Consider the following 21011-nt stretch of genomic DNA (forward strand, 5'->3'; position numbering starts at 1 on the left):
TCCAGCAGACACCTTGCGGAGCACAGAGCCAACACGGGGCTGGATCTCACCACCCTGAGATCGTGACCCGGGCAGAAATCGAGAGCTGGACGCTCAACCGAATGCACCACCTAGGCACCCCTGTGGCTTTTTATTTTTTAAAATACCTGTGTAGTAAATACATTTTTTCCAGCTCTACCCTCGTATCCCCATTTGCTAATCTAAAACAAGCGTTTCCTAAACCTCCACCCAGAACACTAATCCCATAAGGTTTTACACAAAAGTTGATCCCGCTGCCCATCCTGTCGACCAGAATTTGGGAAGCAGCCATATTAGAGGGTCTTCGGCCTGTAGAACATCTGCGGTGCTGGCCTGGGTTGTTTCCCAAACTTACTTGGGCAGGGAACCCTTTGCTCTGAACACTTCATAACCTTAGAACACGTTTAAGGAAATGGCGACATTACTTTTCTGTGTTCGGTTCCCAGTCACTTCCTTGGCTTGCCAGCAGCTCACTAAAATATGTGTGTCCCCCAGACAAGGAGGATCTCCACCTTCTGGGAAGTGGGAGGCCCGCGGAGCGTCACCGGGTCCAACAACACGAGTTCACAGTGACTCTTGGCAAACTGGGATTACTGTCTCTGCTTCCTTTTTGGTTTTTCTATTGGCTCTGATCAATAAATTCATTTTATTTGTGAGTGCGTTTACAGCTCCTGATCGGAAGGGTCTGTGTGTGGCAGGGGAGGCCAGACCACCCTCCACTTTGGAGGCACACGGAGCCTGAAAACGTTTGGCAGTCCCAGGCCTCCAGGAGAAGCGTCCTAGAATTGGGGTCGGCACTGTCTTCCACCCGAGGCCACATGGCCTGGCCATCTGGGTCTGGCTGCTCTCATCTGTACCCCGTCCTTGCCCTAAGAGCAAGTGCTTCTCAAGGTCTGTGATCAGCGCGATGCTGATAGAACAGAGGGTCAGCGGAAAGGCAAAGGAGGGTCTGTGGACAGCCACCTGCCTTGTCTGGGTTTTCTGGCGCCCAGATCTGCCAGGGTGTGTGGGACAGAGATGCACGGGGTCCACTGGCCCCAGTCTCGGCATGCCACAAAGGCTTTGTGAACAGACCCAGGCACCAGAGTCTCCTAGAAAATAACGTAATTTTTAATTGGGAGACTGTGTTTCGTGATTGTGTTTTGATTGGAAATCTCCCAGTTGGAAGCCTTGTACATGACCGACTCCTAGCAGCAGCCCCAGCTCTCTCTCGGGTGGGTGGATGGCTTCATCAGGAGCAGACTGGAGAAAACTGTCACACGAGCCGCTGGCTGCAGCTGGTTTTCAGAGCTGTGGTCCAAGCTGCCCCCAACCCCCACACCGGATTGGTTGCTTTTGCAGGTAGGTGTTGGGGGCAGCCGCTCTTGGCTCCTTTTTTCGCTCCGAGCTGCACAGCTAGTGTCTGGTGGTCACGAACCTGATGACCAGGCCCACCATCAGCATGGCTGACACCGCCCCCAGGGTGGCCCCACGGCGGACGAGCAGCTGTTTCATCGACAGGGGGCTGGCTGGGGCCGACGGGGCTCGGGCTACTTCCGGGGTCCCGAAGAGGTCCACATGGCCCTCGGGCCTTGAATACATCACCAGAGTGATGCCCGGGGAGTTCCCCATAGCCACTGCAGAGGCAACAGGAGCCAACTCAGGGGGACTGGGAAGCTGGGGGGTTGGGGGCTGGGGGGCTGGGGGAGAGCAGCAGCCTTAGAACGAGGAGGCCTGGCTGTGTGCGTTACACTGGGTGTAATAAATCAGCCTCGGTGCCTTAACATAGAGGAATGGGCCTCATCTACTCCATAGCAGGATCAGAGGAGGAAATGATGTGGTTAAGTGGGAAAACCTCTCGCCACATGAGTTTGCCACATAGAGAAAGCTACTGCTAAGATCACATTAAAGGGGTTCCTATCCGAGCCCGGCCTCATGATCACTTGCTGAGCGTGACGTTCACATGTCTTCAGAGCGCACGTTGAATGCCTGGTTGGACCTGACCGTGGTCTCTTCGCCATACTCTAAGCTCCCCTACTGAACGCAGAGCCCAGGATGCCAAGAGATCACGGAGATAAGTGAGGCCTCTGGGCTGTGTACACGCACGCCCCACACTCCACACCTGCCTGAGCTAGGAGGGCACCGGGGCCTCGAACCCAGGCCGCCTCTTCATCACAGAGACGCTAGATATAAACCAGGGGCGCCCGCCTGTCCGATGGGGCACAGAGAGATGGGCAGGGGAAGGTGCCCCCCGCCCCCTGCTCCCAAGCTGGTCCAGCCAGGCTAACCTGCCGAGACGAACTGCCATGGGCCAGGATGTGACCTTCGGGGAGAAGAACGTGCTCTAGGGTCTGACTGGCCCCTGCAATGATGATCTCACCTATTCCAGTAGCGGGACCACAGGGAAGAGGCCTAAGCTTTCAGCCCTTCTTCCTCATCTGAGAATGCGGCCATAGTCATGACCACACGGGGCTGTGGATGTGAAGTAGCTCGCACAGGGCCCCTTAATTCATCGATAGTAGCATCTCCTCAGTATTTAGGAGGGAACATCCGTGCCAAGAGGGGGAACAGAGGGCTAGGCTTGCACAGTCCCCACTTGGCCCGGGGTCCAGATGCAAGGCCGTCCAGATGAAACAGCCCCCGCAGGTGTGTGCCCCGCCAACCTGTTATGCGCAGCATTACCTGAAGACGTGACAGCTTTCGCAGGCCCGGGTCGGGGGGCCGTGGTCGCCACGGTCACCGTGCTGTCAGGGCTCTGCGGCAGCAGCCCCGCATGTTTCTGAGCCTACGAAAGCAAGAGCTCGCCTAGGTCGGCCTCCTGATCACCACTGGCCTCGCCAGCACCCTTCCTTAACACACGGTAATCTCGGGGCGCCTGGGTGGCTCCGTCGGTTATGCATCTGCCTTCGGCTGGGGCCACACACTCAGGGACCTGTCTGAGTTCAGCCTTGTTTGACTGAACTCTTTGTTTTTGTTCGGGTTTCCAGCAGCTCGGGCTGGCTAAGGAAGGGTTTCAGTGTGTGCACTTCTCCTTGTGGTTGGCGAGCACCCTGGCACCGTCTGGGGTCCCCCGCAGCAACGGGAGCAGATGTGGCGGTCAAGGCAGCCTCTCCGTGCCCCCCACCCCCCCAGATCGCTGCTCCCCCGTGTGCCCTGAGCACTTTGGGGGAGCAGTCAGTCTGCACACTTGGCCAGGCCAGGGCCCACCGCTCGCTCACCTCCTCTGCTGCAAGCTTCCAGTCCATCCGGGCGGTGTAGACAGCAAAGGCAACAGCGCCCAGGAGGCCACAAGCCAGCATGCCCAGCCAGAGGCCTGCGGGAGACAAGAAGCCATGGGGATAGAGCGTCCGAGGGCCCCCAGGCCTGTTCTGACTTTCCCTGGCAGCACATACCCATGATTCTCATTCTGACCACAAAGGTCAGCACGATGCCCAGGGGCAGACCGAGGACATAGTACATGATGGCATTCACAATGGCTCCGAAGGCCTGCTTGCCAGTCCCTCTCAGGACTCCGCCGTACACGCACTGGGAGGGGAGACAGAGAGGGGTGGGAGACTGATGGCAGGTCTCCTGCCATGGCCTCCCTTCTAAGCCACTCCCGTCGCAAGGCCTGCTTTCAGCCAGCTCCGGGACAGTGCTCTCGTTCCCTCCTGTGGGGAGACCGAGTCGGGGCCAGTCACCCCCCACCCATCTTCATCTCCACACCGTGACCACCTCTCTAGAAAATCAAGGTAGGGCCGGTGACCAACCACCAGCCGGTCCAGGAAACAGGACCAATGTCATAAAGAGTTGTGCTCATGGAGTTGTGCCAGGTGGCCTTCCCACTGCTGCTGTGGCAAATTCCAGTAAATTAGCAACGTGGAACAAGGCACAGGCACGGTTTCCCGGCTCTGGAGATTATGAGTCCGAAATGGGTCTTGCTGCGCTAAAGGCAGGGCAGGTTCCTCCTGGAGCCCCGAGGAGAGAATCCGTGTCCCTGCCCTTTGCAGCTTTGAGAGGCTTCCCTGCATTCCTTGACTCTCCGCCCGCAGACAGGCCCGCAGACAGCGGTGACACCACCACATGTGTCTGGCTTGCATCTTCCTTCTGCCTCTGGGCCTCCCTTTCTCACTTATGAGAACCCTCGTGATTACGCTCTGGATAATCCGAGACCATCTGCCCCAGCTCTAGATCCTTCTTCACGAGATTCCGTCTACAAAGTCCCCTCCTGCCACCTGACCTTCACGGGCCTGGGGATTCGGATGTGGAGAGGTATCTTTGGGGTGGGGGGCCTGATTCTGGAAACCGCACGGGGCGAGCAAATGTGTCCCCTGTTATAGAAACTCCTCTGGGGAAATACTAGCTCAGCTTTATCTTTCTAGGCTCGTCCTCCCAGCCTGATCCCCGACCTAGTGCACGAAGGACTACAGCCACGGTTCATGTTTCGTCTGATGTGTCTGAAGCACAGACGCTTGGTTCTTTTTCTTTCCCTTAAGTGTAAAGGATGTGCCGGTTTCTGTGGTTTGTTTGCTACACTTTGAGCAAAGATGCAATGCGTGCAGGAGGGGAGACGGTACCTCTTGAACTTGGAAATGAGGCCTGTGGGTTACTCATGTTTTATCTATCGTGACATAGAGGGTATTTGGGGTTAGAAAAAGACTCCTCCCAAATGATGAATAATGTGGTCTGCACAAGTATTTCTCAGTGTTGGGCTCTAGGCGACATTTGGCAATGTCTGGAGATGGTGTGGGATGGTGGGGAGGGGTGTGTGACTGGAACCTAGTGGGTTGAGTCCAGGGATGCTGCTAAAGGAGGTTTACATCAAGGAATTATCCATTTGAAATGTTATAGTGCCAAGGCTGCGAAGCCCTTTAGAGCATTTTGAATTACATGGATAGTCTCCAGTGCCCAGCACATAAGACGGGCCAGGGCCCACTGCCACTACCTCCTGTCCCCTCCTCTCCAGCACCAAGGAAGCTAAGCCTAAAATTGAAGGGAGAAAAAACAAACCCAGAAAACCAAACTGAGTTGCGAGACAGCTGCAGGTTGTAGAGGAGATGGAAGTCACAGAAGCCCCCCAGTAAATTCCCAAATAAAACAACAGGCCATGGGGAAAGGTCACACATGCGACATTCTCCAGGATGGGTCTGTGCCAGAGCACATGACAATTAAATTAGAGACACCGACAAAGAAAGAAATCTGGGAAGACCCCCAATATTGGAAGGTAAAACACTTCTGTGGTTCTTTTTTTTTTGGAAGTTAATACGTTTCTAAACCTGTGGGTCAAAGAGTAAAGAACAGGAGAAATTGTAAGATAGCTGGAATGCAAAGTAAAACAACATAGCCAATGAATTAGATGCCACTAATGCAGTGCTTAGAGATGTGTAACTTTAAATGCCTAGATCCAAAAAGAAGGAAGGCCTCATACTGAGAGCCTATAAAATTAACAAGTCAGGAAATTACAGATGCTGGTGAGGATGTGGAGAAAGGGGAACCCTCCTACACTGTTGGTGGGAATGCAAGCTGGTGCAGCCACTCTGGAAAACAGCATGGAGGTTCCTCAAAAAGTTGAAAATAGAGCTACCCTACAACCCAGCAAGGGCACTACTGGGTATTTACCCTAAAGATACAAATGTAGTGATCCGAAGGGGCACGTGCACCCAAATGTTTACAGCAGAAATGTCCACAGTAGCCAAACTATGGAAAGAACCTAGATGTCCATCAACAGATGAATGGATAAAGAAGATGTGAAAAAAAAATATATATATATATATATAATGAAATACTATGCAGCCATCAAAAGAAATGAAATCTTGCCATTTGAGATGACGTGGATGGAACTAGAGGGTATTGTGCTTAGCAAAACAAGTCAGTCACAGAACGACAACTATCATATGATCTCCCTGATATGAGGAAGTTGAGATGCAACGTGGGGGGCTTGGAGGGTCGGAAAAGAATAAATGAAACAATTTGGGATCGGGAGGAGACAAACCATAAGAGACTCTTAATCTCACAAAACAAACTGAGGGTTGCTGGGAGGAGGAGGGTAGGGAGAGGGTGGTGGGGTTTTGGACATTGGGGAGAGTATGTGCTATGGTGAGTGCTGGGAAGTATGTAAACCTGGCGATTCACAGATCTGTACCCCTGGGGCTAATAATACATTATATGTTAATTAAAAATTTAAAAAATTTTTTTAAAAATTGAGAGCCTAAAATTCCACCTTAAGGAATTCGTAAGGGCAAAACCATATGGAAATAATGCAGGAGGGTGGGAATAATGATGATGAGAATGGAAATCACTGACAGACAACAGAAAAACAACCGAAAATCAACGAAACCCTAAACTCTAGTTCTTTGATAAGATCCACAACAGCTGGGGCGCCTGGGTGGCTCAGTGGGTTAAAGCCTCTGCCTTCAGCTCAGGTCATGATCTCAGGGTCCTGGGATCAAGCCTGCATCAGACTCCCTGCTCAGTGGAGAGCCTGCTTCCTCCTCTTTCTCTGTTTGCCTCTCTGATCTCTGATCTCTATCAAATAAATAAATAAAGTCTTAAAAAAAAAAAAAAAGATCCACAACAACTGACAAACACTTGCCAAGGAGTCGACCTTGGTAAAATAAGACTAAGAAAGTAAGAAAGGGAAGACATGAATCACCAAAATCAGGCAAGAGAGAAGGGACATAACCACTGACCCTAGAGAAAAGGATGATAAGGAAACATGGTGAGTAACTTTGTGCCAAAGAATTAGACAGATTTAGTTGAAATGAATAAACGACTAGAAGGACACCGATTACTGAAAATAACTCAGCAAGAAGTAGAAAGGGAAGAGACCTGTAACAAATAAATAAATGGAATTAATTAAAAAATCTTCTGACCAAAGCTCAGGCCCAGAAGGGCTTAAATATATTTAAAGAAGGTATAACGCTAATCCTTCCCAAACTCAGAAAGCCTAGGAGGAGAGGACACTTTCAGAATCATTCCATGAGGCTGGTGCTATCCTGATACCAAAGGTAGACGAAGAGATTGCAATGATATAAATCTGGGTGCCTGGGTGGCTCAGTTGGTTAAGCGACTGCCTTCAGCTCAGGTCATGATCCTGGAGTCCCAGGATAGAGTCCCACATTGGGCTCCCAGCTCATTGGGGAGCCTGCTTCTCTCTCTGACCTTCCTCCTTCTCATGCTCTCTCTCTCTCTCTCTCTCATTCTTGCTCTCAAATAAATAAATAAAATCTTTTTTAAAAAAAGATAAAAATTAGCAGATGAACATCCTTCATGAATGTAGATGCAAAATCTTGAGCAAAATGTTGCCAAGCCAAATTCAGCAATAGATAACAAGATCTAGGCCATGGTGGGGAAGGCCTTATCACAGGACTGCAAGGTGTAACTTTTTTAAAAAATCAATTAATGTGATTCTATCATATTGACAAAATAAGGGACAAAAGTCACTTGATTATCTCCATAGACACAGGAAGGGCATTCTAGAAAATCCCAACACCATTCATGAGAAAATGTTTTAACAGACTAGGAGCAGAAGGGATCTTCCTCAGCCTGATGAAGGGCATTTATAAAAATCCTACAGATAACATTTCATGCTGAAAGACTGAACCCTTTTGCCCTAACGTTTGGAGCAAGGCATAGAGAGGCTCTGTGTGTATCCCTCATACTGGAGTCAAGTTCCAGCCACGTGGAAAGGGGGAATAAAACTCTTGATTCCCAGAAGACCTGATTCTATACGACTATCTTAAAGGAATCCACACACACAGACTACTCAAATGAGTAACAAAGTCACAGGCTAAAAGAACTCAAGATGTGAGATAGAAGATACAGGGTTCCAAATTCTGCTTCTAAAAGGAGACATTAGTGTTTTCTTTTTTTTTTTCAAATGTGACGCTCTTAAAAATTCATGTCATTCTGATGTGCACTAAATGGGACCCGTCTTGTAGCACTCAGAGATGCAGAAAACTCGGGTCCCTCAGTACTCTGGGATGACTCCCTCCCTCTCAGGTCCCTTTGCTCCAGAACAGGGTGGAGGAGTTAATGCTGGTGCAATCTTTCTAGCTAATCTCCATTGTGTTTTGACTTGTTGGAAGACTGAAGAGAAGAGGAGTCATTGTTTTGAATAACAATAGAATTAATCCAAGCCAAGGTTTTGGGTATTTACTATATACAGTTAGCCCCTTACCTGTTTCAGTGAGTTAATCCTGACATCCCATGGAGGCCTCAGGGAGCGCCCATGAACTTGGACTTGGACTGGGGGGTCAGGCTTCCCACCAGGGCAGTACTTACACAGACGGCCTCAAACAGCTGAAAGATGATATAGACCGGCAGGACCTTGTTCACCAGTGCGATGACTTCTCTGCAGGAGACACAGGGGAGAACATTCATGAGGAGATCTAGGGCATGACCATGTTCTTATCTCCCCTCTGATCCACCACCTCCTGAAAAGGATCGGGAGAGAAGAAATGGCCCCAGATGAACCTGACATTCCTGGCGCTGAGTTTCTGCATGTTTGTCTGTGTTCTTAAACTCCAGAAGAGCGATCCCTCCCACTTTCCTACCGCCCTCCGGTCAGCATCGTGTCCAAGTAGGTGACAGATGCCACGGTCTGGGGACAGAAGCAGAGCCAGCTGCTAACTAGCTTCCTCCCAGTGAGAGCAAAGTCTGGGCTAGTCCTGCTTCCTCTGGACCCAGTGCTAAGCCAGTCAGCCATGCGACCCTGAGGGCCAGCCGCCAGCCGCTCTGGCATTTCCCAGAAGTGAGTGAAGAGAACTGATTACCTACTCATCATTTGTAAAAATATGCCCCAGTTTGTTTTTCAGGAGGCTCAGCAGTAAGGCCACAGCCAGCGAGGTCCCAACTGGAAGAGACAAAAGGAAGTACATTTGTCCCTGAGCACCCCACCCTTCCCCCACCCCAAGCACCCCACCCCAACCCCAATCGCCGGAGGAGCCCAGCTGAGGACCCCTCAAGGCAGGACAAGGGAGGGACTGTCCTTCCTCTCTGGTTCTCCAAGTGGGCTTTCTGGACCAGCGGCTTCCGCATCCCCTGGCAACTTGTTCACAATGTGGGTTCTTGGGCCCCCCTTTCTGAGTCAGAAACTGTGGGGGAAAGCCCGGTGGTATGTGGACTGACACAGTTGTCAGGCCAATTCTAATGCAGCCGAAAATCTGAGAACAGCCACTCTCCACAGAAAGCCAGGAGGAGGACAGATTGGCTCAGCCCGGGGCGGGGGTGGAGGGGTGGGCAGGCCCCCAAGCTCCTGGTGGTGCTGGGAGGGCAAATTTGCAAAAGGGCCCAGGACAGCTGGAGGGAGAAGCCTGGGGAGGAAGGGAATTCACATGGTCACACACTAAGGTAAGGGCTGGAAAGGTTGTGTCAACTCAGCCCCGGAGGGGTTCTCGGGGGGCCCAGTGGGGCTGGTTTCTCCCCTGCTCCAGGGCTCCAACTTTCCAAGACCCTTCCCCGCTACCACCAGAGGACTCTACCCACCTGTGCAAAGCATGCCGGAGATGGCTGACCGCTTAGCTTGGGCAGTGTCCGCGGCTCCCAAGGCCATCCCCACCCGGACACAGACCGCGTTGCTGAGCCCCAGGGGAATCTGGGATCACAGGTAACAAGGGGCGGTCAGTGGAGCCAACCTGAACGGGGTGGGTGGGTCCTGAGCCAGGGAGACGCCAGGGCTGGGGCGGAGCGCCCCTCCCACCCTCCAACCCAAGAGGGAGAAGAGAAAGAAGACAGGACGGGTCCCTGGGAGGTGGCATGAGTAGAGAGGGCTGTCTGGCTGCGGTGGGGAGAGGGGTTGGGGATGCCCTGAGCCAGCCAGCTGTCCCCACCCTCTCCAGAAGATGTCACAAGGCGACTCGTGAGTAAACACATTTTTCAGAGGCAGCTGTGGTCTTAGGTATGCCAGAAAAACCAAGTTCTGTGGAAACCATTTGTAAAATAAAGCCCCTTATACATGAGTGCTGTAAGTGTAGAGACTTTTGTGAGTCATTTCCTTAAGCCCAGGGTTGCAGACTGCCTGTCCCCAGGAGGCTGGCCCCCAGGAGGCTGGCAGATACACACCTGAGTGACAAGGGACAACTCACATCACTGTGGGAGAGCTATGGGGACTGTGGTGGGGAACAGGGAGGTCCCCTGCCCCTGCCACCAGCACAACGAGGGAATGCCATCACCCAGCTCTCGCTGACTGGGGAATGCCGGGAGTGTGGGCCCACCGCTAAATGGAATGTCCCATGTTTCAAGAGAATGCAAAAATTTTACCATGTGAAATTTCCCCCATTGTTAAATGGTGATCATTTAAAAAAATTCTAACACCACTTTTAGTTCAGTATTACCACCTGTGGAGCAGCTGGCCCAGCAGGTTCCAGACCTGAATGGGCACAGAGGGTCCAGGAGGGTCCCTCAGGACAGAGATGGCCCTTAGGGTGACGGTCCGCCCCTCTTTTGTGACACCCCAGGCCATCAAGGGGGCCAGGCCAGCATGGAGGGTGTGGCGAAGGTGCCCCCAGAAGACTCACCATGTAGACTACAGTGGCCAACTCGTAGAGGATGGCCTGGCCAGAGAGGTCCAGCACGCTGATCAGGCCTGCAGGGGGGAGTGGGGGGAACGGGGGTGGGGGGCACACAGTCAGCACCCAGTCCTGGGGATCTCTAAGAGATCAGGCTTTGGATGCTGACGGCCAAATGATTTCCAAGGGCAGATTTGCAATGGAAGATGTTCCTTCCTGGCCTTCAACCTTCCAGGAAAATCCCAGTGGAATTTTCTGGAGGCTGTTGCCTGTATGGTTTGACTTTCCAGTCCTTGGTGTACCTCAGCATGGCGAGTAAGAGAAAGAGACCTGGGCCAAGGTCAGGAGAGCCGAGTTTGGGTCCCCGCCCTGCCACTGTGCAGCTCTGTGCGACTCTGGACAGTTTCTTGTTCTTGGAACTCAGTTTACCTGTCTAAACGGGGGGCAAGGACTGGCCCAGAAGGTCTCCCCGGGCCATTCTTGCACGGGCCTGATTCTCAGGGTGTATGGATGCCGCCCTAGGTGTTCTGATGAGAACACGCGTGTCACACCCCAGCTGGTTCAGTCCCTTGCTTCCTCAGAGACTCAACCACCTAGCCCCAGGCACCTGCTGGGTTCTAGGCCTTTTGCTGGGCGGTGCTGGGGTCCTGACATGAAAGGCTAAGGCCTGCTTTGAGGGAGCTCACGACCTCATAGGGGAGATGAGAGAGCCACAGGCCCAGCCTGGGCCAGGCTGCTGAACTCCGCTTGCGGAGGAGGTTTCGGAGATGCGCACACGGTTCTCTGAGCCATGCTCGTCCACTTACCCATGAGGAAGCTCCCGATCTCGTAGGCCCACCACTCGATGCACACCATGAGCATGCTGGGAACCGCCAGAGAGAAGAAGCGGCCCCAGTCCTGCAGACACTGGCTGGACCAGCCTAGGAACAGAAGCCCCCATTAGGGGGCGGGCAGCGAGCCAAGGCGCATGCCCGCTCACTGCAGGCGCCCTCCCTCCCGCTCCCCCGCCCCCCCCTCTCCTCCTGCTCCCCCCGCCCCCCCTGCCCCCCACGCAGGCCTCTGGCTCTCTGGCTCCACCCACTCCTGGCTTAGCTCAGCAGGTGTAGGCACTTCGCATTCTGCATGGGGTGTGCCAGCCGGTCACCGTGTGGTGCGGGAGGACGATGCCGGGCACCTGCTCACACAAGGGGCACCACGGGGAGGCTTGGGATGGGAGCCTCGGTCACAGGTGACAGTCCCCACTCTGCCTGCTACACCACGGTGGGATCTTGGGCAACTACCCTGCCCTTTCGGGGCTCCATTTCCTCATCTGAAAATCTGAGTTGTCTTTGCCCTGCCTCTCCGGAAGGGTTCTTGGGAGGATGGCATGAGGTCAAGATTGTGGAAAGGATTCTAAGGGCAGATAGGGCTGTGTAGACATGGACAGTGAGGTGGGGAGGGGGGTGCATCCCAGACTCCCTGCCCGGTGACTGAGGCCCCAGCCACAGAGCTGGTCTTGAAATGCCTGAAAGAGGACCCTATGGTCTGCAGAGTTAGGTTTCAGGAGGCAGGAAAGCTCAGAGAGCCACAGGTTCGAGTCCGGCCCCATCATGTGTTGTCTCTGGCATTTTGGGCAATTCATTTAAACTCCCTCTGTTTCCTCTGTGTAAATAAAATGGGGATAATAAGGTGTCATGAAGTTTAACTGGGGTCAAAAATGTCGGGTGCTGGGCCCGCTGCTGACACCTAGGATTTCCCCTGTGTCCTTACCCTGACATGAGGGAGCAGGCCAGAAAGCACCCTGGGGCTATCCCCAGCAGGGCTCTGTACCACGTCACATTTGATGGGGCGGGGTCCTGAGGGGTAGAGCAAAAGGGAAGGAGACCCTGAGGGGAAATGGAGGCAAGCCCGAAGATAGGTCCCTCCATCGGGGCTCTAACCGGGTCTTCTGTCCCCCTGCCAAATGCACACCCTGGACCCATGCCAGGGTCCTGCCTGCTGCTTGTCTGCTCAGGCCCCCAAAGGCAGGGCAGCCCCCTGCACCTGCCCATGTCTCCAGGTGCAGCTTCTTCAGCACAATGTAGAGAAAGAGGAAGATGGTCTGCACGAAGAAGGAGAGAGTGCTGGCGAAAGCGGAGCCCCTGGGAAAGGAGAGAGAGCAGGGCTAGGTCCAATGTCCGACTCTGGCCCTAGGGGTTGGGGCTCCCCTGCTGAAGACAGCATGGAGGGGATGGGGCCCAGGCATGACTCAGCTAGCACCCCCATCCTGGGATCGGCCACAGGACCCTCTAGTGCCGTAGGCACCATGATGACAGAGTCCCTGGAGTCACTGTGCCAAGTCCCCACTCTCGGCCTTTCCTGGTGGGCTGGGGCATGGATGAAGAGGGCTCCTCTTCCCCTCTCCTTGGTGGAGAGTCTCCCAGAATCTGAGGGACCAGTAGGACCCCCAATTCCTCACTTGGGGACACCCCACTTCTGGATGACTGAGGCAGCCCCTATGGTTCTGCTGAGGTGAGGATGGTGACCGATCCGCCCCACTCAGGGGTGGGGTGCCTGGGGAACAGTGGTCCCTGATGGGGCCCCCGAAGCCCCCCAGTACCGGAGCTCACCTGACCCCCAGTCTCAGCATGGAAACCAGGATGTAGTTGGCCAAGCCATTGATGCAATTACCCACAATGCCACTGAAGACTTGGGGCCAGACAATTCCCTGAAATAAATGAAGGGGGTGGGGGCAGGGGCGAGGGGTGTGGCCCAGCCCAGGCATATCCAGGGGTTGGAAAGAGGCTGGGGCCATGCAGCTCCTTGCTGGGCCTTGATCAGTCTCAGAGATCGTGCAGAAAAGCCCCAGGCACCCCTTCCCACTGGAATGGGGCAGTGTGCTGGGACCAGGGGTCGCCCCTCTAGCCAGAGAATTGTACCTGATTTTGCAAATATTTTGCCAGCAGGACATAAAGGAAAAATGCCTGTGTAAAATAAAAACAAAACAAAACAAAAAACCAGACACACAGATAAACAATGACTATATCAAAGCACGAGATGACCATCAATAGGAATTTCTTTGATACCTGAGTATGGCGCTCTTACTTCACCAAAGTGTGCCCGGGGCCCCCTGGGGTGGGCTGAAGCCCGCTGAGTCATCTTGGGTGCTCTGACCCTGCCTAGGAGGATAGAGGCCCCCTCGGGGCTCCTGCTTGGTTGTAGGGAGGGACAGATAGGGAGGGAGGGTTGGCTCCAACAGAGAGCTCTGAAGGCTAGTGTAAGAGGCTGAGCACCTGGCAGAGAGCTCCTGGCTGCTGACCCTGACCATCCATCAGCTCAGGGAGGCCACCCAGGGGCCAGTGCACAGAAGCACCCAGCAGAGCGCTGATCCACAGACTGTGACCACGCTTGAGCCTGGCTCCGGCTGCTGAAAACAATAATCTGGGGGGAGTGGTCTCAGGCTGGTAGGGAGTGAGAGGGGGGCTGAGCAGGGTGGCCATCAGTAGTTCTGGTTGAGTAGGCTCAAGTCCCCACAGGGTGGCAGGAGGACAGAGAGGGCATGCGTGCTGGGGGCTCCGTCCCTGCCCCTCTTCTGTCCTCTGTCAAAGCCTGGCCCTGGGCCTGTGCCCTCCTGCCCTATCCGTTCCCTTAGGCCTCTGGTTCACTTCAGTATAGCCCAGTGCTTAAGAGCAAGGAGCCGGAGCTAGATTGTCTGCGTTCGGCTCTGCTTTCTCATGAGCTTAACCTCTCATGAGGTTAAGCAAATTGCTTAACCTCTCTGGGCCTCAGTTTCTTAAACTATGATGGGCATAATCATCTCTGTGAATACTGCATATTCATCTCTACATATATATGTGAAGTTAATAATAACGTCAGATGCTCACAAAACAGTATATGGCACGTTTAAGCGCACCAAGTGTTAGGTAAGCATTATGTAAATGATACTTGGCACTTTTATTATTGCTTTACTGGTCAATTTTACAGTACCATTTTATGGGAGGGACTTGCTTTATTTGATAAAGGAGTTGCTACAGTGATAACGTTATAGGTTGTTTTCCCCTGGCCCAGCCCTGCTGGCCCTGTCTGGCAAGACGCCAAAGAAGTGCTGTGGTTCCAAGGACGCCATCCCCGACCCAACACCTCCTGCCAGTCATGTGTCTCGCTAAGCCTCAACAAATCAAAGAGGGTAGCAATGGATTCCTGAGCAGACATACCGACCACTGGGGTCGGCCGGAAATCTCAGAAACTGACTTGACTAGATGCCCTGCTTAGCTGGTATTTAATAAATTAATAGAGAAAGGAGAGAATACGCAATCATGAGTCCTAGTTAAAGTTTGTTAGCTAGATTAGAGCCTTAAGGATAAGACTAAAAACCATAGGAAGGCTCAAAGACCACACAGAGGCAAATGTTTATATAATCTTGCAATGACAGGGGAGTAAGTGTTTTTAAACTCATCAAAGACCCCATATAAAAGAAGGTTATGGATCTGTTATATATACATTAGAAATTCTTTAGTCCAAAAATACTAAAAAATTAAAAGGTGAGTGACAAGCTTAAAAAATGAAAAAAGTGTGTGCCATATAGGACAAAGAGTTATTTGTTAATAAGAGTTATAATAAGTAGAAAAAGTTTGACCCAGGGGCTCCTGGGTAGCTCGGTCCGTTAAGCATTGCACTCCTCTTTCTGCTCAAATCATGATCTCAGGGTCGTGAGATCAAAGCCTGTGTCGGGCTCTGTGCTCTGCCAGGGTGGGGGGTGGCTGCTTGAGATTCCCTCTCTCCCTCTGTCCCTTCCTCCCTCCCTTTCCCTCTCTAAAATAAATAAATAAATCTTAAAAAAAAAAAAAATCCACTAAAATAAGCAAAGGGAATGGACAGTTCACAGAAGAACAAAATGATCAATAAAGACATTAAAAAAAAGGTTCATTAGCAATTAAACGCCTGTGACAACTATTTCGGATTGGAAAAAAAAGTTAGTAACAATACTCTGAACTCACAAGAGTGTTGCTAGTGGGGGAGAATGGGTATCAAAAGCCGTTGCCAGAGCAACTCCAGTTTCCATAAAGCACCTGAAGGAAATTGTTACAGGTGTTCAGGAAGATTTTTCTTTTCTTTTTTTTAAGGTTTTATTTATTTATTTGACAGACGGAGATCACAAGTAGGCAGAGAGGCAGACAGAGAGAGAGAGGGAGAAGCAGGCTTCCTGCTGAGCAGAGAGCCCAATGCCAGGGCTCGATCCCAGGAGTCTGGGATCATGACCTGAGCCGAAGGCAGAGGCTTAACCCACTGAGCCACCCAGGCACCCCCAGGAAGATTTTTCTGTAAAAGTGTTTATCACACTCTTCTTTCTGATAGTGAGTACTGGAAACAACCAAAATGCCTACCAGAAAGGGGCTGGTCAACACATTGTGGCACTAGAGGGGGGCTTCATAGCCTTCGAAATGGATGCGGAAGGCTATTTATAATCATATCCAGAGACTAACAATGTATCGGAAAGGGGAAAAGCAGGTTACAATACAAGATACACATACAGACCCTCTTTCCAACCAGGCATGTGCCCAGCGAACAGAAATAACCCTGGGAAAGAGCGAATACCCTATATTCTCTCTGGGAGGCAGGACCAGAGGTGATTTAAAATGTTTCATTTCCTCGCCTCCCACTATTTCTCCAATGAAAGGTTTTCTAATCAGAAAATATGCTACTTCTTAAATGAGCAATCTTAAATGGACTGGAAGGAGACCCAGATTCCCCTCTTGCCTTCTGCTGGCCTCAGTGGCTGCGGGCTCATGGGCCTTCCCAGCATACAGCATGGAAAAGCATGGATGAGCAGGGAAAAAAAAACATGATCGAGCAAACGGCCAGAATCTAAGGGAGTGGAAGTCCACCCTCCTCCAGGCTCGCCAGCCAGAGGCACTTACCGGAAGTGCTGGAATGAAGATCAGCACGTACTCCTGGGTTAGTCTGCAAGAGAGCCAGAAGGTCCAGAGCTGTCCAGGCTGTACCCTCCGCAACAGGGGCAGGGACTGGGAGGCTGCCTGAGAAGCACTCTGGGCACCCCAGGTTTGAGGAGAACCTTTGCCTCTACCTCACAGGGAGCCACTACTATGTGCTAGGAAGGTTCCAGGAGGTGGTGGGAGGGCCCAAGGTCCTAAAGCTTGGGGAACTTCAATTGGAAGTCACAGGCGGTGTATAAGAGGGGGTGGGGAGAAGCAGAGAGCTCATCAATCTAGAAGCAAATGAAATGCACCTCCTACAAAACAAACAAGGTATTCCCAAGTGGGGGCACAAATGCAAATCCCTTCTCTTTTATCCTTTCCTCCAAAATTAAAACTGGCCTCGTGTCTGCTCCCTGCTGGCTGCAGCTGGAACTGCATGCCAGGAAGGGAGAGATGGGATCTTGGGGATCCTGGAACCTTCCCCCTACAAGCTGCACCTGTGACTGCTGGCGACCCAGAGAAGCACAGGGTGGGGGTGGGGGTGTGCTAGGGAGTGGTCCTTTTTAGGGAGTCCTGGCAGAAGCCAAGCCGTACCTGGACACGGCCGGGTCCTGCCGGAAGAGCAGCAGGATCTGCTGGGTGTTGAGGAAGAGGCCCCAGCAGGGAAAGCAGCAGAGAAGGAGAACCAGGGTCCCCCTTTGCAGGATGACCCCCACGTGCTTCTTGTTGGGGCTGCCGAAGCTCTGCAAAACAGTCCTGGGTCAGGCTGCCCACACCTTCTGTACCTGCCCTCTGGCCCCTGGTGGGAGCCCAGCCAGGGCGTCAACCTCCTAGCAGCGCTAGTGCTGTGGGGATGGATCCGGGACACCGTAGGCAGCCAGCCAGGCCTGGGGAGCGGGCCTCTGGCACCCCCTGATTACAGCCTGGAGAGGGCCCCTCTGGGCTCAGCCTGCTCGCAGAATTACAACAGCGGTATTTACCGAGCCCTATCTCCACGCCAGGCCCTGTGGCCAGCCTCTGTCTACCCCTTGTCCCCAGGTCTTCAAAAGCCCCTACCAAGGAGGGCCTCATTCTCCCAACTACAGCTAGAGCAAGGGAAGCTCTGAGAACATCTGTCAAGTCTCCATGCTGCTAAGTGGCAGCCAGGACCAAGCCCAGGTCCCCAGGTCCACTGTGAGCCCAGACCCCCCTCCGCAGGACAGCTGAGCCCCCCAGGGCTGTGGGCCCCCAAGGGCAGGAGGGTTCCTACAGGTGCACCCTCAGCATTTGACACCTGAGGTCAGGGAATGGCCTCCACCCCATTCCCTCCGCGGCTCTCAGACTCTTTCTGATGGGTGGAGTCCCTGATAGCACTGAGGTCCTTGCAGGCAGGCCAGGAGCAGCTGTCCCCAGGGCCTGTTTGACGCCAGAGCCAGGCATCACTGAAGGGCCTTCAGTGGGTGCCCTCCTGCCTGGCTCCCAGAGGCCCACCTACCTGGGACATCAAGGTGTCACATGCTGAGGACAAGCCCAATCCTATGGAAACTCCACAGACATTGACAAACTGGAACCATGCATGGGAGAGAACACAGGGCTGGTCAGGGGCTGGGGGCCGAAGGAGGGGAACCCAGGGGGCCACCCGGTGTCTGGGGGCTGAGCCAGAGACCCCCTTCCTGCCCAGGCCCTGCCTGCACCTGCTGTGTGACACTGGCCCAGCCCCCCTCCTCCTCAGGCCCAGCTGTGAATGCAGCCATCAGCCCTCCTGCTATGTCTCGGGTCGGGGGAGGATAGGGCGTCCCCACATGGCCTGGCTATACTCACGGCCACCGAGAGGGTCACTGACGCCAGCTCCAGCTTGCCCAGGTGCCCACAAAACACTGAACTCACAACATGGATCATGAAGGTCAGCACCTGGAACAAAAACTGGGGGACAACGGCGGGGGTCAAGGGCCCTGCACTGCCCAGCCCCACACTGAAGGGGGCTCGCACAGGAGACCCACCGAAAAACACGGCCGCCGGCCCGGAGCGCAGAGAGCTGAACCCAAACATCTCATAATCCCATGGTGTTGTTCATAATCATTGGTCAGTCCTCATACTGGGCTGAGTAACGGCTGTGTCCAGGTGGTGGGATTAGAGAGGTGTCCTTATAACTTTCCATTTCGTCTGGAACTTTCGTAGGGAGAGTGTACTGATTAGTCTTTATGGCGAGAAGAAAAAAAGTATCTAAAACAATTTTCCCATTGGAAATAGAATGGGCAGGTGACCCCTTCTTCCCCCTGCAAACGACAAGGCGGGGCCTGCAGACCCTTGCATGAATGGGTCTCACTGGTCATCCCAGGAATTTGACCCGGCCTTCCCATTTGTTTCTGGAGGAGGGCATGCCTGCCCCTTCAGAGTCGGGGCGGCTGCCTGCTGAGCGAGGTCAGGCCCCACGACCACCCCAGGCACTGTCTGAGGACAGCTGTCCTGCTGTCTGTCACCTGCTCTGGGCGGTGGTCCCTGGTACAGCCTGCACATGGTCAGCGTGGGCAGTTTCTGGGGAGGGGTGTGAGCAGCTCCTGGCACAGCCCCCATCACATCTGGACAGCAGCCGCCCCCCTAGCCTTACCACCTACCCGCCCCCAACTTCACCCTCTTACCAGCGGTCCGGAAAGGACGAAGAGCGTCCACACCTCGGCCCCAAAGCCAATGGGGACCAGCCTGCGGAGGGCAGGGCAACAGCCCCCTTGGTCTTGGGGGGCTGTGTCTTGAACTCTGTCCATTCCGAGACCAAGCTGCTGTCCGCCCTGCATGCCTGGGCACTCTCCTCAGCCAGCCTTGCCCAGCCAAGCCCATGTTACCTTGTGGCCTGGCTAATGAGTAAGGGACAGGAGGAGGGGCCCCTGCAGCAACCTATGGAACGGGTCCTGTCTCCTGGCACCGTGGTCTGGTTGCCCAGCCCATTGGCTCTGTCACCAGGGGAGGACGACATGGAGCCCCAGGCACCTGGGATCACCCAGGCTGATGCCTGTGGGAGGCTTGGGTCTGCTGTCCTGGAGCGGTCAGCTGCAAAGCCCCAGGAGGAGATTTGGGGCATTATGGGGGTGTGCTGGTTCTGGGGGTGAGCTGGGACGGCCTGGCTAAAGGCACTGGGCATCTTATACTCTGGCATGACTGTGCCCTCAATGACTCCCGCTCCATAGATGGAGCAATGAAGACCGCCCACCCATACCCACACCTGCAGGGAGGGAGCCGCCAGCAGGACCCCAGGACACAGCCTCTGTGGAAGCCAGACAGAGAGAGGAGGAGAGGGAAGAGAGAAGGGTCAGGATGCAAGCGAACAAGGTTTTGGAGCACACGCTGCTCCCCCCTCCCCACACACACGCAGACCCTTGCTTCACTCAGACTCCCAAATGCTCCACCATTCTGTGCACCCCGGTGACCTGGGCGACAGCTCTTCCTGCCCCCATTCTGTTGAGCGCCTAGTGCGAATTTCTACAACCCCCACATGACACAGCAAAACTAGCTGCCACTGACAAAGAAGAGCAAGGAGACATTTTATTAATGTTGCAGTGCTTAGCATGTGACTGAAACAAGGCAGGGCCATGGGCTGTGTGGCTTGGGGCTACAATATGATGTGGCTCTTGTGATGCCTTTTCCAGATCTTCTCACCTTTCTGGGCTGGTTTGGCTTTGACTCTCGAAAGGGTGACCAAAACCTTTTCCTTCATTCCTGGGCACCTGGGCCTCAGGGGTGGGGGTGGGGAGGTCTTTGTTAGGTGACACCTGCTGTCCCCAGACCGGGGTATCCTGCCAGTCTAGGCCCTCTCCCCGACTCCTGCGGCTGTGAAGTGACTTGGTCCTCAAAACCATTCCCACAACCATTCCCACAAACGTTTCCCAGGATTCTTACATAAGCCAATAATGCCTACATTTCCCTCTGGATAAAGCTCTTCTTTCCCACACTGCTTTCAGGCCCCAGTGTGTCTGGGGTCCAGGCCTAGGATGTTAGGAACAGGGACTAGGACCCAGGGGCCATGTGGGTGCTGCCTCAGGCACAGGGGCGCAGTGGGAACTGCCTTCTCCAGGTGGGGTGTTTCAGGATCTAGAATCTTCCAAATGCTCCTGGATGACCGAGGTTGACAAGATTTCCAGAGCGTGGTCTGGCAGGCTGCAGACCCAGCCTCCGCGCCTGGTGTTCTAGGAGTCCAGCCGAGGCAACCAAAGTGGAATCGAGCAGCATCTCAGAGGCCCTGGCACCCTTCTGCAGGGAAGTAAAAGCTCGGGGGTGGGGGTGTCGGCCCCCCTCTCCAGCTGCCCAGCGATAATATGAGCAGAGAGCAGCGGGGGGTTTCCTGTCCCCAAATCCCCATTGGCCTCCGACAATACACACCACATAGTTCAGCCCCGGGGGAACACAACCATGAAGCCCCATGACTTGGGGAGCCTCTCACTTCTTGGAGGTGACCTTCCCCTTGGGACCCCATGACCCGCAATGTCCTGCCTCATGCCTAGTTCGGTGCCAATCACAGTTCTTTGGTGGAAACAGTAGAAACTCCCTTGAGATTCATGCCAGAAGAGCAAGAAAGGGGGGAGGAGGAAGGAGGGCAGGAGCAGGGGTGGGGGGGGGGGCTGAGGGGAGCCGGATGGGGATAATGGTCAGCAAGTAATCATTG

General features: G+C 53.8%; 1 protein-coding gene across 3 annotated transcripts; it reads right to left on the minus strand.

The window, feature by feature from the left end:
• Nucleotides 1-102: 102 nt before the first annotated feature.
• Nucleotides 103-19175, minus strand: SLC47A2 (solute carrier family 47 member 2). 3 transcript variants are annotated; one of them, XM_044249349.1, is made up of 18 exons: nt 18997-19175; nt 18358-18526; nt 18179-18280; nt 17853-17921; nt 16973-17121; nt 16361-16403; nt 13382-13426; nt 13073-13170; nt 12507-12604; nt 11291-11404; nt 10494-10561; nt 9463-9571; nt 8755-8830; nt 8260-8329; nt 3390-3522; nt 3216-3310; nt 2680-2782; nt 103-1634 (listed from the first exon to the last, which is right to left on the minus strand). In XM_044249349.1, exons 2-18 carry the CDS (start codon nt 18409-18411, stop codon nt 1414-1416), a joined length of 1647 nt encoding a protein of 548 aa, XP_044105284.1. In that variant the 5' UTR covers nt 18412-18526; nt 18997-19175; the 3' UTR covers nt 103-1413. The 3 variants fall into 3 exon arrangements, with proteins under 3 accessions (XP_044105284.1, XP_044105286.1, XP_044105283.1); XM_044249351.1 differs by lacking the exon at nt 18358-18526 and having other exon boundaries at nt 103-1435; XM_044249348.1 differs by lacking the exon at nt 18358-18526.
• Between the last annotated feature and the right edge of the window lie 1836 nt (nt 19176-21011).

This window comes from Neovison vison, chromosome 5, assembly GCF_020171115.1.
Source record: "Neovison vison isolate M4711 chromosome 5, ASM_NN_V1, whole genome shotgun sequence".
Classification (NCBI taxonomy): domain Eukaryota; kingdom Metazoa; phylum Chordata; class Mammalia; order Carnivora; family Mustelidae; genus Neogale; species Neogale vison.